We start from the raw sequence: 13,186 nt of genomic DNA on the forward strand, positions 1-13,186 counted from the left end.
TGTTTCTACCAAGCTACGTGCCTATCTCTCCTAGTCACATACTCATCCACCTACCCCTTCATTCATCCATCCCATGCGTCCATCCATCCATCCATCCCTCCCTCCCTCCATCCATCATTTATATGCCACCCATCCAACCAGCCATCCAGTAGCTCATCCATCCATCCATCCATCCTTCCCCTCTATCCATCCATCCTTCCCCTCTGTCCATCCATCCTTCCCCTCTGTCCATCCATCCCCCATCCATCTATCCATCCCCTCCACCCATCCTCCAGACTCCCCATTTATCCGTTTATCCATCCATCCTTCCAGACAAATATTTACCTAACTAGTTATTTGTCTGAGAAGGCATTTGTCTTCTCTTCGGTCTGCTTACCTACCCACCTACCCACCAGCTAGTTCCACAGTCAGTTAATTGGAAATGTACTGGAAAGGATGGCTGTTGTCCTGTGGACAGTGGGAGAGCCAATGAGAAGATTTAATAAAGTCACGTTATTTTCTGCTTTTCACGATCAGTTAAAAGTGGCCAAATTTGGGGAAAGAATGTTCAGATTTGGGGTCTGTAATACCAAGGTACATCCATAATGTCTTTAGGGAGCTGTGGGCATAAGGCAACGTTTCGCAGGTGCCGAGACAGCTCTTCCAGCCCTGTGATAGTCGGGTGATGTGGGAAGACAGCCGCAGTCCACATACCATCCTTCAGTGCTTTCCTTTGCTCTGGGCAGCCATGTGCTGAGTGAAGGGTCAGGGCTCCCAGAGAATGAGGTGGGGATGGTTCTGGAGGATGGCAATGACTCAGTTCACCTGCGAGACACAGAGAATGCTGGAACACTAGGGATCACCTAGTGTGATCCCTGTGACTGGGATCACCTCATGATCCCTGCCCCGGCTCAGCTCCTACTCCAGCCGGGTGGGCTCCCTCCCTGCCTCTGAACACCCCTCCTCCTTCCCGCTCCTCCTCTCCTCATGTGCTTCCGTCTCCAGAAATTCCCTCTGCTGTCTCCGGTGTGACAGTCATGGGTGTGAGATCACGCCCTGGCAGAGGACTGGTCTTCGTTGTTTAAGTCTTTACATCATAAAAGCATTGGCATCAGAGAATTTCCTTCCAACCTTTTATTTTGAAAAGTTTCAAACTTGTAGTCAAAAGTTGCAAGAAACGTTCCATGAACTTGCCCGAGTGCCATTCACTTAGAGTCACCGGCTATTAACCTTTTGCTGTGTTGGCTTTATCACTTCCTCTTGGCGCTGAAGCTTTTGAGGCTAAACTGCAGACATTCGGACACTTCATCCTCAAGCACATCGGCATGTATCTCAGGACACCCTTATCTCGCCCAGAAATCCAGCACTTGGTACAATGCTGGGGTCTGACAGGCAGTCAGTCCATCTTTATCTTCCCTCAAGACCCTTAAAAGAATTAAACAAAAAATTTTTTAAGTGTATTGTTCTTGAGAGAGAGAGAGAGAGAGAGAGAGAAAGAGAGAGAGAGAGAGAGAGCATGAGTGGGGAAGGAGCAAAGAGAGAGGGAGACACAGAATCTGAAGCAGGCTCTGGGCTCCGAGCCGTCAGCACAGAGCCCGACGTGGGGCTCAAACCCACAAACTGTGGAATCATGACCTGAGCTAAAGTCGGATGCTCAACTGACTGAGCCACCCAGGCACCCCTGTAATAGGTGATTTTTTGTATCTGGCTTCTTTCACTCAGCATCATGTAGTTGAGGTTTGTATGTGTATCAGGTATCAATATGTCACTCCTTTTTATGGCTGAGTAATATCCTGTCATATGGATGGATCTACCCATCCATGTGCAGCCAAGATTGAGAACCACTGACCTAGAATAAAAAAAAATAGAGGCCAAGATGGCGGAGCAGCACGGAAATTCTCTGCTTCTTTTATCCCTGAAATGCAGCTAGATCGGCCCCAAACCGTTTTGCACACCTAGAAAGTTGATCTGAGGACTAACACAATAATCTGCATAACTGGAGCCACAGAACTTGGCAGGGACGCAGCGTGGAGAGGTGAACTGGGGGAGAGAGAAGCCGTGGAGGGTGGGCAGCTGTTTTGTTGGCTGAGAACAACTGGCCTAACCTCTTACAGCTTCATCTCCGAATTGGAATAATCGTATCTACTTTGCAAGGATGTGGTGGGCTTTAATGTGAGGTACTGGGACGGGTCAGCTGCCAGTAAGAAAATGGTACCTGAGCTTTCTGGGGGCTTTCCAGGAGGAGGCAAAAAGAATGTCCATTCCTTGAGCACCAGTACGTGTCAGGCACTCCTGCGTGGGCTCTTGAGCCGTATTATTTCATGGTATCTGTAGGCTAGGTAGTAGTTTCTCCTTATACATGCAAGGGAGCTGCAGCCTAGAGACATTAGGTAACTTCTCCTAGGTCTCAGAGCACCTCAGTGACTGTGCAGAGATTTTGCACCCAGCTGTGCCAAGCTCCAAAGTCCCTGCTCTGTCCTGTTCAGGATGGGAATTCAGCCTGTGCCCTTGCCTCCCTGCCAGCTCTGACTCGGGGAGATTTCCTCGTGGATTTGCCCTCCCCACACCCCACAAATGCCATGCCCACGTGGTTATCTAAGCAGTAGGGCTGGCCGAAGAATGGGGATTGTGTTCTCCAGAGGGGAGGAAGAAAGGCCTCTTTCCCTCCTTTAGTTTAACTAGTGACAGCCTGCTGGGGATATCAACTCTTTTAAGAGAAACTTCCCCCAATGTTGAAGGTTGCTATCTGACTGTCAGCTATGTTCTAGAACATTCTATATTTTATCTGTGTTTCCTGTTAAAAATGACTCCCTTATCCCTCTCCTGGGGAACGGATAAACAAGCTGTTGTACGCCCAGACAGTGGAATAGTGCTCAGCAGTGAAAAGTCTACACAGAAGGAAAAAGAAAAAAAGGATGGAAGTTTTGAAAATAATTTGCCAATAATGGGAATATACCATCTAGGAGGGTCTGTTTTCTTCTTGTATAAAACGTGTTTGTCTTAGACACATTTTAAATAAATAAGTAAATCCCTGCTTGTCATGGAAAGTTTCTTTCCATCTGGGAATGTGCTTTGACTTTCTAAAATAAATTCTTTCTGGGGTGCTTGGGTGGCTCAGTCGGTTGAGCGTCCGTCTTCGGCTCGGGTCATGATCTCATGGTTCATGGGTTCGAGCACCACGTAGGGCTCTGTGCTGACAGCTCGGAGCCTGGAACCTGCTTTGGATTCTGTGTCTCTCTCTGCCCCTCCCCCACTCATGCTCTGATACTCTATCAAAAAAATATTTAAAAAAATTAAAATAAATTCTTTTTAGATATTAAAGTAAAAAACGTAACAACACGCTGTGGTATGACCATGTTGCTCCATTTACACGACATTCCTGAAAGGCAAAGCTGTTGGGGCAGAGAGCAGAGCAGCAGTAATGGGGCCGGGAACAGGTGTTGGGTCCCCGGGGCGTGCGAGCATTTTGGGAGGGACGAAGGGGTCTGTTCTTACTCTTGATTGTGGTGGTGGTCACACGCCCATCTACATTTGCCCAAACTCATAACACAGAGTAGCAAAAAAAAAAAAAAAGGAAAAGGAAAGAAAGAAAAAAATTAGGCCACAAGGAGGGTAAAGAAAAAGTTCTTGGTTCTGGAGGGTTGTGGGAACTGTTTCTTGGGTGTTTGCCCCCGGCCCCGGGGCCTGGTCTTGCCGGCCTTTTTCTCTGTCCGCCTTTCTCTCCATTCAGTGGCTGCAGCGTGGGGCAGAGACAAGGAGGGTTTTGTGGAACCCAGAAACAAATAAGGGATTGCCCATCATGGGTCACCGCGGCAACGCAATGTCGCTCTTGGACCCGTGAGGCTGGCACTGTGGGTGGCTTATTGGTGTTTGTTAAAGTCGGCGACAGGTGGACGGGAACTTCCGCAGCCCCAGACCTGGTTTCCCACCTTGGAGAAGGGCGTCAGCTGTGTCCCTGCCCAGTTGACCTCTGCCCGCCCCCTCGCCCAGTTGGCACAGCGCCGTGGGGGGCTTTGGGGCAAAATCTATCAAAATTAACACCGTGCATCCCTGTGTTCGTGTCTCTAGAGCTGTAGTAAATGACCATGCGCTTTGTGGCCTTAAGCGTGTAGAAATCTGGTCTCCCAGCTCTGGAAGCCAGAAGTCCAAAATCAGGGTGTCAGGAGGGTGGATTCCTTCTGGAGGCTCTGAAGGAGGAGCCTCTGTGTCTGGCTCCCAGCTTCTGGTAGCTTCAGCAACCCTCAGTGCCCCTTGGCATGTGGACACGTCACTGCAGTCTCTGCCATCACCGTCACGTGGGCTTCCACCCTGTGTCACCCCTCCTCCCACGGGGACCCTAGTTGTAGCAGACCGAGGGATCGCCCTCCTCCAGGGGAGCCTCATCTTAACTGCTAATATCTGCAATGGCTCTGTTTCCAAATGCGGTCACTTTCTGGGGTGCTGGGGGTTAGAATCATCAACGTAGGAATTTGGGGGAGACACAGTCCAGCCCGTAACACTGCTTTTGTTGTCCTATTAAGTCCCTTCTTAACCCACTCTTGGCCACTGACAGCTTCTTCCTGGAGAAGGTGAGCTGATGGGCTGGTTGTTTCGGCCTCCCGGGGAGGCTGTGCTTTTTGGGGGGTCCCCAGCTGCAGGGGTAAGTCCACCCTTTTATCTGTGACCCTGAGCCCAGAGACTCAGCTCCGGGGTCGAGTCTGCCCCTGCATGGGTGTCAGACTCTGTGGGGGTTGGCGTGTAAGGTCTTGGTTTTCTCGTCTGTGTAATGGGCTCAGCAGGACCCTGGCCTTGTCACAGGTGGAGTGACCGCCAGCTGATGCAGGTGGAGAACAGCTGTCAGGGCAGGTGGGTGGGGGGAGCAGCCGTGGACCCCCAGACTTGTCCAGGTGCCGAGGGGCCAGCACAGGAAAACCGGACGCGGTGCGTGTCAGGCAGATGGCAGCGTATGGCAGTGTCAGCCCCTGGGAGACACCCCAGCCTTCCAGCCTCCATACCCGCCCTGCACACTCCCATCTGCCGGTCCCTGGGCCAGGAGCACCCTTTCCTCTCCGCCTGGTGAACTCCTCCGTCATCCCTCAACATCTGTTTGCGGTGTGCGCTGCAGAGGCAGGTGCCTCGGGCGTCGTGCTGAGCCTGTGCCCTGGGAGCCCTCTCCCCTCTCCGCAGCCTTCACCCTGTGCTGTGCTGCTCCTCTAATCCCAGCCAGCGCATAGTAGGTGTTCTCCAGTGTTTCCCGAAAGGACGAGAAGCATTAATCACGCGGTGTCAGGATTTCTGCCTGGATCCCGTGCCTTCTGGACCGTGAGCTCCTTGAGGAGCTCGTCTCAACCCTCTGTCCCGTGTTCTGAGTGTAGAGCCGGCATACAGAAGGTGCTTAATAGGTGCTCTGTGGTCTGTATGGCGGAGGAGGCGCTGGCACATCCTCAGTGAAGTGTACTTAGCATGGATCCAGCCTATGGAACGTGCTCCATAAATGCCCTGTGAACTTCACTGGCATAGGTCCAGCCCCCAGAAGGCATTCAATAAATGCTCTGTGATCTGTACTGGTGTGGTACCCGCATATAGAAAGTGCTCGGTAAAGTCTCGGTGAGCCGTGCTAGCATGACAGCTGCATACAGAAGCTCGGTGTGTGAGTCTGAGACGAACGGGGGAACTGCCCGTTTTCCTGATCCTGAGCCCGTGTGGGCCAAGGAGGTGACCCCTGCCAGGCCGGTCCAGCTTGCCAGCCAGGTGCTTGCAGACCTCACCCCCCGGCTCTCGGACGCCCCTTCCCCGCCCTGCCAGGCCTGCCTTCCCAGCCTGATTTGGATACCCCTGTGCGGAGTCCTGCCTGCCGGACCCAGGCTGAGTGCCGGACCCCCTGGGGGTGTCGCTCCCTACCCTCATCGCGGTAGCTTTCCCTCCGTGAAATGGGCTCCTTTTGTGCTTTCGGAGCTCCACTGCGGAACACAGCAGAGACTGGAGGGGCCGAGGAATCTCCCCAAGGACCCTGGAACACCAGGAGTGCATATTGCTTGAGACAGTCAACTGGCCGTTCCACGTGTGCATCTGCGTCCGGCAGAAGTGAGGGCAGATGGTCACCGAGGATGTGCACACGGGTGGTCACGAGGCAGAGTTCCCCACGATGGCCCCAAACTGGGAAGTCCACGTCCAGTAGATGGGGGGCATAATTGTGTGTGGAATTCCGTACGGCGATGAACACGGTCCATCACTGCGTCCAGCGACATGAATGAGTCTCGCAGCCAAAGAAGCCAGACAAAGAAGGGTCTGTGCTGTGTGATCCCATTGATGGGAAGTTCAAGAGCAGGCCAAGCTAATCTATGAGGACAGTGTCAGAGGGCGGTTTCCTTGAGGGAAGAGAGTCACTGGGAGGGGGCCTAAGGGCGCTTTCTGAGCTCGGCCCCCTCCCGGGTGGTGGTTATTCCGGCGGGTGTGCGAGTAAGAATGGGTTGGGCTGTGCCCATGGGGAGCTGTCTGTGTGTCAGTAAGGAAAATGAGCAACAGGAAATGGAGAGAACGCTGTATTTAGCAAAGTTGTGCAACAAATGCCACACTGGGGATTAGGCACAAAGTATTGGGTAGTCCAAACAAAGTGTAAGAGGAAGGGAGGGGGAGGGGGAGGAGGGAGATGGGAAGGCGAAGAGGGAGGGGGAGGGGAGGAGGAAGATAGGAAAGAGGGGGAGCAGGGGGAGGAAGGTGGGAGGGAAAAGGGGGTGGGAAAGAAGGGAGGGAGAGGCAGAGGAGGGGCGATGGGGAGGGGAGGGATCTTTTTTCCCACTGAGAGGGACCTGGTCTTCAGGCCTCCTGGGGATCCTGTGACCACAGCTGCTCCCGGCTTCCTGGCCCAGCTTCCAAGAATTATGTCTCTCGTTCCAGGTTCATGAACCACCGAGTCCCCGCCCACAAGAGGTACCAGCCCACCGAGTATGAACATGCAGCCAACTGTGCCACCCATGCTGTGAGTTGGCTTTTGGGGGGCCGGGAGCTGAGAGGGGGACGCTTCCAGGTGCAGGGGGAGGCAGGCTCTCTGCCCTTGGCGAGACTCAACATCTCCATTCCACGGTGATGTCCCCGCTGACATCAAGTCCTCTGTGGCTCTTGGAAGAGTGAGTGGGATCTCGAGGGAAGGCCATTTGGGGAAACTGGACTGTGGTGCTGAGCAGGCCTCCCTTTTTGCTCTTCGAACCTTCAGTGGCTCCCTAGCACCTGTACGGCATCTGGACTCCGTTACGAGCTCCCGGGCAGGTCTTAGCTCATGTGTCGGCCCACCTCCCACTGCCACGCTCTTCCCCTCAGGTTCCAGCACCTGAATGGGCCGTTTCCTGGATAGAAGGTACACCTCCATGCCTTTGCAAACGATGTTCCGCCTGCTTGGAATAATTCACCGACTCCACCCCAGCCTCGCCTAAGAAATCCTCTGGGCAGTGGATCCCTTTGAGAATAACGAAAGACCTAGACCTCCCCTGTCCAGCTCGGTAGCCACTGGCCCCGTGTGGCTGTTGCGCGCTTGACGTGCAGCTCGTCTGATTGGAGACGTGCTGTGCGTGCGACATACGCACCGACTCGGGAAGACCTGGCAGGAAAGACAGGATGTAAAATGTCTCCTCAAAATGTGTATGTTAATTACGTGGTCTTGTGGACCTGTCGGGCTGAACAGATAAAGTATTGACATTAACTCCGTCTGTTTTTCCTTTTAAAAACGTGGCTTGCCAGAACGTCTCAAATGACCTCTGGGACTGGTGTTATCCTTCCGTTGACTGGTGTTGCCAGAGACCCTTTCTTTAGAAACAGTGCTCCCGGCACACAGAATTGGGCACACGTTCTGGGACTCCCCGCCCCCAGTGCTTCGGAGAGTTCTAGACTTCTCTCGGGAAGCGATCGATAAACCGGGATGTGACGAGTGAGGGGTTTTCCAGGCGGACCTGGTGGGGAGGGACGTTTTCTTCAGGAGGCGGGGACTACGTGTGTACCGTGACCTTCTCTAGGGCTGTGCTGCCCCATGTGGTGGCCGCTGGCTCCGTGGGCTGCTGAAACAAACTGAGATCGATCGCCACGAAATAGAATTAAAAATTCGCTGCCTCACTGCTGCAGTCACGGTTCGAGTGCTCAGTGGCCGCTGGTGCCTGGTGGCTCCCGTATCGGACGGTGGGGGTCTGGGACGTTACCACCTCGGAGGGAGGTTCCGATGGGCGGCGTGGATCTAGAGAAATGGGTGGGCGGCGTGCCCAAGGAGGCTCGGGGTCTGCGTCCCTCCCCGGATTCCACACGGGAGGCTGGTCCTGCAACACCTGTTTCCACTCTGCTTCCAGCTCTGGATCATTCCCAGCATCCTCGGCAGCTCCAACCTCTACTTCCTGTCGGATGACGACTGGGAGACCATCTCTGCCTGGATCTACGGCCTCGGCCTCTGTGGGCTGTTCGTGGTGTCCACCGTGTTCCACACGATCTCCTGGAAGAAGAGACACCTCAGGTGCGTTCCGCCTGGCCCACGGGAGGGGTGTGTGCCAGGCGGGGTGGCCAGGGCAGGGGGCGTGGCTGGCTGAGCCAGAAGGGGCCCGGGGCGGTGATCTTTGCCTCTGCGGGCTGGGGTCGGATCCCGCCTGGGCAGATCACCTCACCCACATGAGGCTCGTTTGCTCCCCTGTGGGCACCTCGGAGAGCCAGCCCCCGGCTCCCAGGGTCGTTCCGAGAGATCCTCGAACCGTCAGAATGACCTTTGACCCTTGTGGGCACCACCCCGGGTTCCGGGTCCTGTGCAGACATCACCCCTGATCTCTTCAGTAGTTCTGTGGTGTAGGCGTTAGTCTGGGGTTTGTATTTATTTTTATTGGTTACTATTATTTTTTCTTCTTCTTCTTTTTAATTTTGGAGAGAGAGAGCGCGAGTGAGCGGGGAGAGGGACAAAGAGAATGGTAAGCAGGCTCCAAGCTCAGCTCAGAGCCCGATGTGGGGCTCAATCCCCTGAACCGTGAGATCGTGACCTGAGCTGAAGTCACAAGTCAGATGCTCAATCGACTGAGCCACCCAGGCACCCCTCTTTTTTTTTAATGTTCATTTTTGAGGGACAGAGAGCACATGTGGGGGAGTGGCAGAGAGAGAGGGGGACAGAGGACCCCAAGAGGGTTCTGTGATGACAGCAGAGAGCCCGATGCAGGGCCTGAGCTCACGAACTGCGAGATCATGACCTGAGCTGAAGTCAGACGCTTCTCCTACGGAGCCACCCAGGTGCCCCAGTCTCCCGTTTTTATACTTTTGCTTTGCTTTTAATTTTTATTTTTTAATTAATGAATTAATTTTTTCTTTGCTTTTAATTTTTATGTTCTATGATTTTTTTAATGTTTATTTATTTTTGAGACAGAGACAGAGCATGAACAGGGGAGGGGCAGAGAGAGAGGGAGACACAGAATCCGAAGCAGGCTCTGGGCTCTGAGCTGTCAGCACAGAGCCTGACGCGGGGCTCGAACTCACGAACCGCGAGGTGATGACCTGAGCTGAAGTCGGACACTTCAGCAGCTGACCCACCCAGGCGCCCCTCTTTGCTTTTAATTTTTAAAAACACTGTGGTGAATACACATAATGTAAATTGACTATCTTGACCAGTCTCAGGTGTCCCTCTCAGGGGCATTAAACACAGTCACATGGCTGTGCAGTCACCACCAGCATCTCCAGAACTTTCTTCATCTTCCGGAACTGAAGCTCTGTCCCCTTTAAACGCTCACTCCCCACCCCTCCGCCAGCCCCTGGCACCCCCCATCCTGCCTTCTGTCTCTGTGAATCTGACTCCTCTGGGGACCTCATATAAAGCAGCCATACTGTGTGTCCTCTTGTGTGTTGAAGTCACTGCCCGCATAACCAGTGGTGTCACTGTGTTGCCCGTGGCTGTCCACGTCTGTCACGGAGTGGATGAACATAATAGTACCTATCTTCTAGGCGGGATTAAAGAGTTATTGGTCACAAATTGCTTAGCCAATTTGTGCTCTGCTTATGGTCCCTGCCCTATACGGACTAGCTGTTGTTACTGCTTTTATTTCTAGGGAGACGTGAAGTTAAACCATATGTAGAATCCCTGGTCGGATTTATTGAGAGCTGAAGTTTGCTGGACAGAACCACGCCTTGTATTAGTTACCTATCGCTCTGTAACACATGACCCTAAATCGCAGAGGTTTTGAGTAACTGGAAACCTTGGCTATCTCTCGAAGCTTCGGAGTCAGGATTTCAGGAGCTTAACTGCCCGGCTGTGGTTCTCCATCTCTGGGGGAGTCAAGGTGCTGGGCCCCGGGGCTGCTCTCATCTGAAGGCTTGACTGGGGCTGGAGCCGCTTGCAAGGTGGCTCCCTCACCTGGTTGGCAGGTTGCTGCTGGATGTTTACGGGGTGCTTCCCACATGGGCCTCTCCACAGACATGTGGCTCATTTCTCCCAAAGTTGGTGTTCCAAGAGGACAAGGCAGAGGCGATAATATCTTTTAGGATCTAGACTCAGAAATCACACTCCATCCTTTCCGCAGCCCCCTGTTGGTTACATGTGTTTGCCTTATTCATCGTGGGAGGGGGCTGCACATGGGTGGGCTTACCAGAAGGTGGGGCTCTTCGGGCACCATTTTGGAGGTTGGTTACCACACCGGGCAAACATATGGAGGACTCCGGTTTGCTCCTCAACGTGAGGTCACACAAAAACAGCCAGTGTTTGTTGAGTACTTCTTCTTACGCGTGCAAAGTACCAACTCACTTAACCCTCACGGCCAGCCCGTGACACGCTGCGGATATCCTCCCTGCTTGACAGATGAGAGAGCCGAGGCTGAGAGATGGTGAGGAGCCAGGTCAAGGTCATACAGTCCATAAGTGGTAAGGTTGGGACTCGAACCCAGGCCTTCTGGCTCCAGAGCCTGGATCTGAACCAGGATGCCAGGACCCAGAGGGTCTTTGAGGTCGGAGGGAGCACATAGGTTTTGGCGGGGGGCACATGGTTTTGTTGGTGTTGCATTTTGTTTTAACCACCAAATTCGTTCATCATTTGAAATCTTTTGAAAAGCCCAGTGTATAAAGCCAAAATGCAGGGGCACCTGAGTGCCTCAGTCAGTTAAGGGTCTGATTCTTGATTTTGGCTCAGGTCATGATCTCGTGGTTCATGAGTTTGAGCCCCACATCCGGCTCTGTGCTGACGAACCCAGAGCCTGTTTGGAATTCTCTCCCCCGCCCCCCCCCCCCCCCCCCCCCCCCGCCTCTCTCTGCCCCTCCCCTGCTCGCCTCTCTTTCTCTTTTTTATGTGAACACACGTGTGTGTGTCTCTCTCAAAATAAATAAATAAACTAAAAAAAAAAAAAAGCCAAAATGCAGAGTTGCCGTGATTCAAGTGCAGGCGAGGGGGTCCATCCTTACCCTTCAGGAGAAGGGGGGTCCTCCGAGAGACCTGCGGGGGTTCTCCATTCAACCCCCAGGGTCATGGGGAGACTGGTTTGAAAACCACTACTCTGGTCACTCACAGATGGGGACCCGGAAGCCCAAGGGTCGTGGCTGGGTAGAGGTGAGCCCGCCCCCAGCCCGGACTCTTCCCCACCTGCGGGGAAGCATGTTTGTCCAGGGCGTGGCTCTGGGGCCCTGACCCTGACCCTGACCCTGACCCTGACCCTTCTCTGCTCCAGGATGGTGGAACGTTGCCTGCACATGTTCGACCGCATGGTCATCTACTTCTTCATAGCGGCCTCCTACGCGCCCTGGTGAGCATCTGTGTGCCGTTCCCGGGAAGGGCTGGCTTCTTCTCTTTTCTCTGAATTCCTTTTTGTATTTGGCTGGGTGACATGCTGGCTCGGCACAAAAGGGTGTGGGTAAAAAGATGCCCTCTGCCCATTCTCCTTCTAGAAGCAACTACGTATTACCAGTTTCTTGTGTGTGTTTCCAGAGTTACTTTGTGCTAAAAGAGCAAATGTGTGCACACGTACATACGTGCGTAGTGATGTTGTAAATTTATATGTTTGTACTTCTATTTTTCCTCCAACTTTTAGAGCAAAAGGGAAGGATACCATACAAGCTGCAAATCGCATTTGTTCTCAGTAATGTTGCCGGGGACACCTCTCTACATTAGTACATTGAAGTGCGGCCTTTTTTTTTTTTTTTTAACGTTGATTTATTTTTGAGAGAGAGGGAGAGAGAGAGAGTGAGAGTGTGCGAGCGTGAGAGGTCCAGAAAGAGGGAGACAGAGGATCCAAAGCAGGCTCTGTGCTGTGATCGCAGAGCCTGACGTGGGGCTCGCGCTCATGAACCACGAGATCATGACCTGAGCCGAAGTCAAGAGTCAGCTGCTTAACTGACTATGCCACCCAGGTGCCCCAAGATTTTCCCAATCTTTTCTTTTTTCTTTTCTTTTTTTTTTTTTTTAAGTTTTTAAAAATGTTTGTTTATTCTTGAGAGAGAGGGAGACAAAGCGTGAGTGTCGGGGGAGGACCAGAGAGAGGGAGACACAGAATCCGAAGCAGGCTCCAGGCTCTGAGCTGTCAGCACAGAGCCCGACGCGGGGCTCGAACTCACGAACCGCGAGGTCATCACCTGAGCCCAAGTTGGAGGACGCTTAACTGACTGAACCACCCCGGCGCCCCTTCCCAGTCTTTTATTTCTTTCTGCAGCAGCATACTGTTTCCTGGCCGTCCCCTGTGTGTGGGTATTTATGGCAGTGGGACGGTCCACCCCTTTGCCAAGAGAGACAGAACCTCAGTGAATCTTGTTGTTTGTGTATCATTTAGCACACACGCACGGATATGTTGGCTCCAATCGTATGAATTGCTGAGACGCGGCCTTTTCTGACCTACAAAAACAGCAGCTTTGTGTGGTCAAGCCCGATCTTTGTCTGATAAATGCGAGACTTGGACTCCTGGGCGGCAGGGAGTGAACCTTTGTAATTTGGTTAACTATTGCCAGATCACCGCACGTTGTATCAGTTTTAAACTCCCCCAGCGAGTGACCCGGGGTTTTCCACCTTGATTTAGTAGTAAATCCGGAAAGTTCTGAAAGAAAGAAACACTAAGCTTCAGGCCACACCCGGGGCGCCTGAGTGGCTCAGTCAGGCTAAGCAGCCAGTTCTTGATTTCCACTCAGGTCATGATCTCATGGCTCGTGAGTCTGAGCCCCACACTGGGCTGTGCGCTCATAGCGTGGAGCCCGCTTTGGATCCTCTGTCTTCCTATCTCTGCCCCTCCCCTGCACACTCCCCCCCCCC

The 13,186-nt window shown here is 53.1% G+C and overlaps 1 protein-coding gene across 1 annotated transcript in view; it reads left to right on the top strand.

The window, feature by feature from the left end:
- The first annotated feature begins 3,799 nt into the window (after positions 1–3,799).
- The window catches only part of MMD2 (monocyte to macrophage differentiation associated 2), a 22,146-nt gene continuing 12,759 nt past the window's right edge, over positions 3,800–13,186 (top strand). The window contains exons 1-5 of the mRNA XM_049639128.1: positions 3,800–3,816; positions 4,532–4,547; positions 6,764–6,937; positions 8,289–8,449; positions 11,619–11,693. Coding sequence (XP_049495085.1) covers positions 3,800–3,816; positions 4,532–4,547; positions 6,764–6,937; positions 8,289–8,449; positions 11,619–11,693 — 443 coding nt within the window. The remainder of the gene's footprint in view (positions 3,817–4,531; positions 4,548–6,763; positions 6,938–8,288; positions 8,450–11,618; positions 11,694–13,186) is intronic.

This window comes from Panthera uncia, chromosome E3, assembly GCF_023721935.1.
Source record: "Panthera uncia isolate 11264 chromosome E3, Puncia_PCG_1.0, whole genome shotgun sequence".
Taxonomy (NCBI): Eukaryota; Metazoa; Chordata; class Mammalia; order Carnivora; family Felidae; genus Panthera; species Panthera uncia.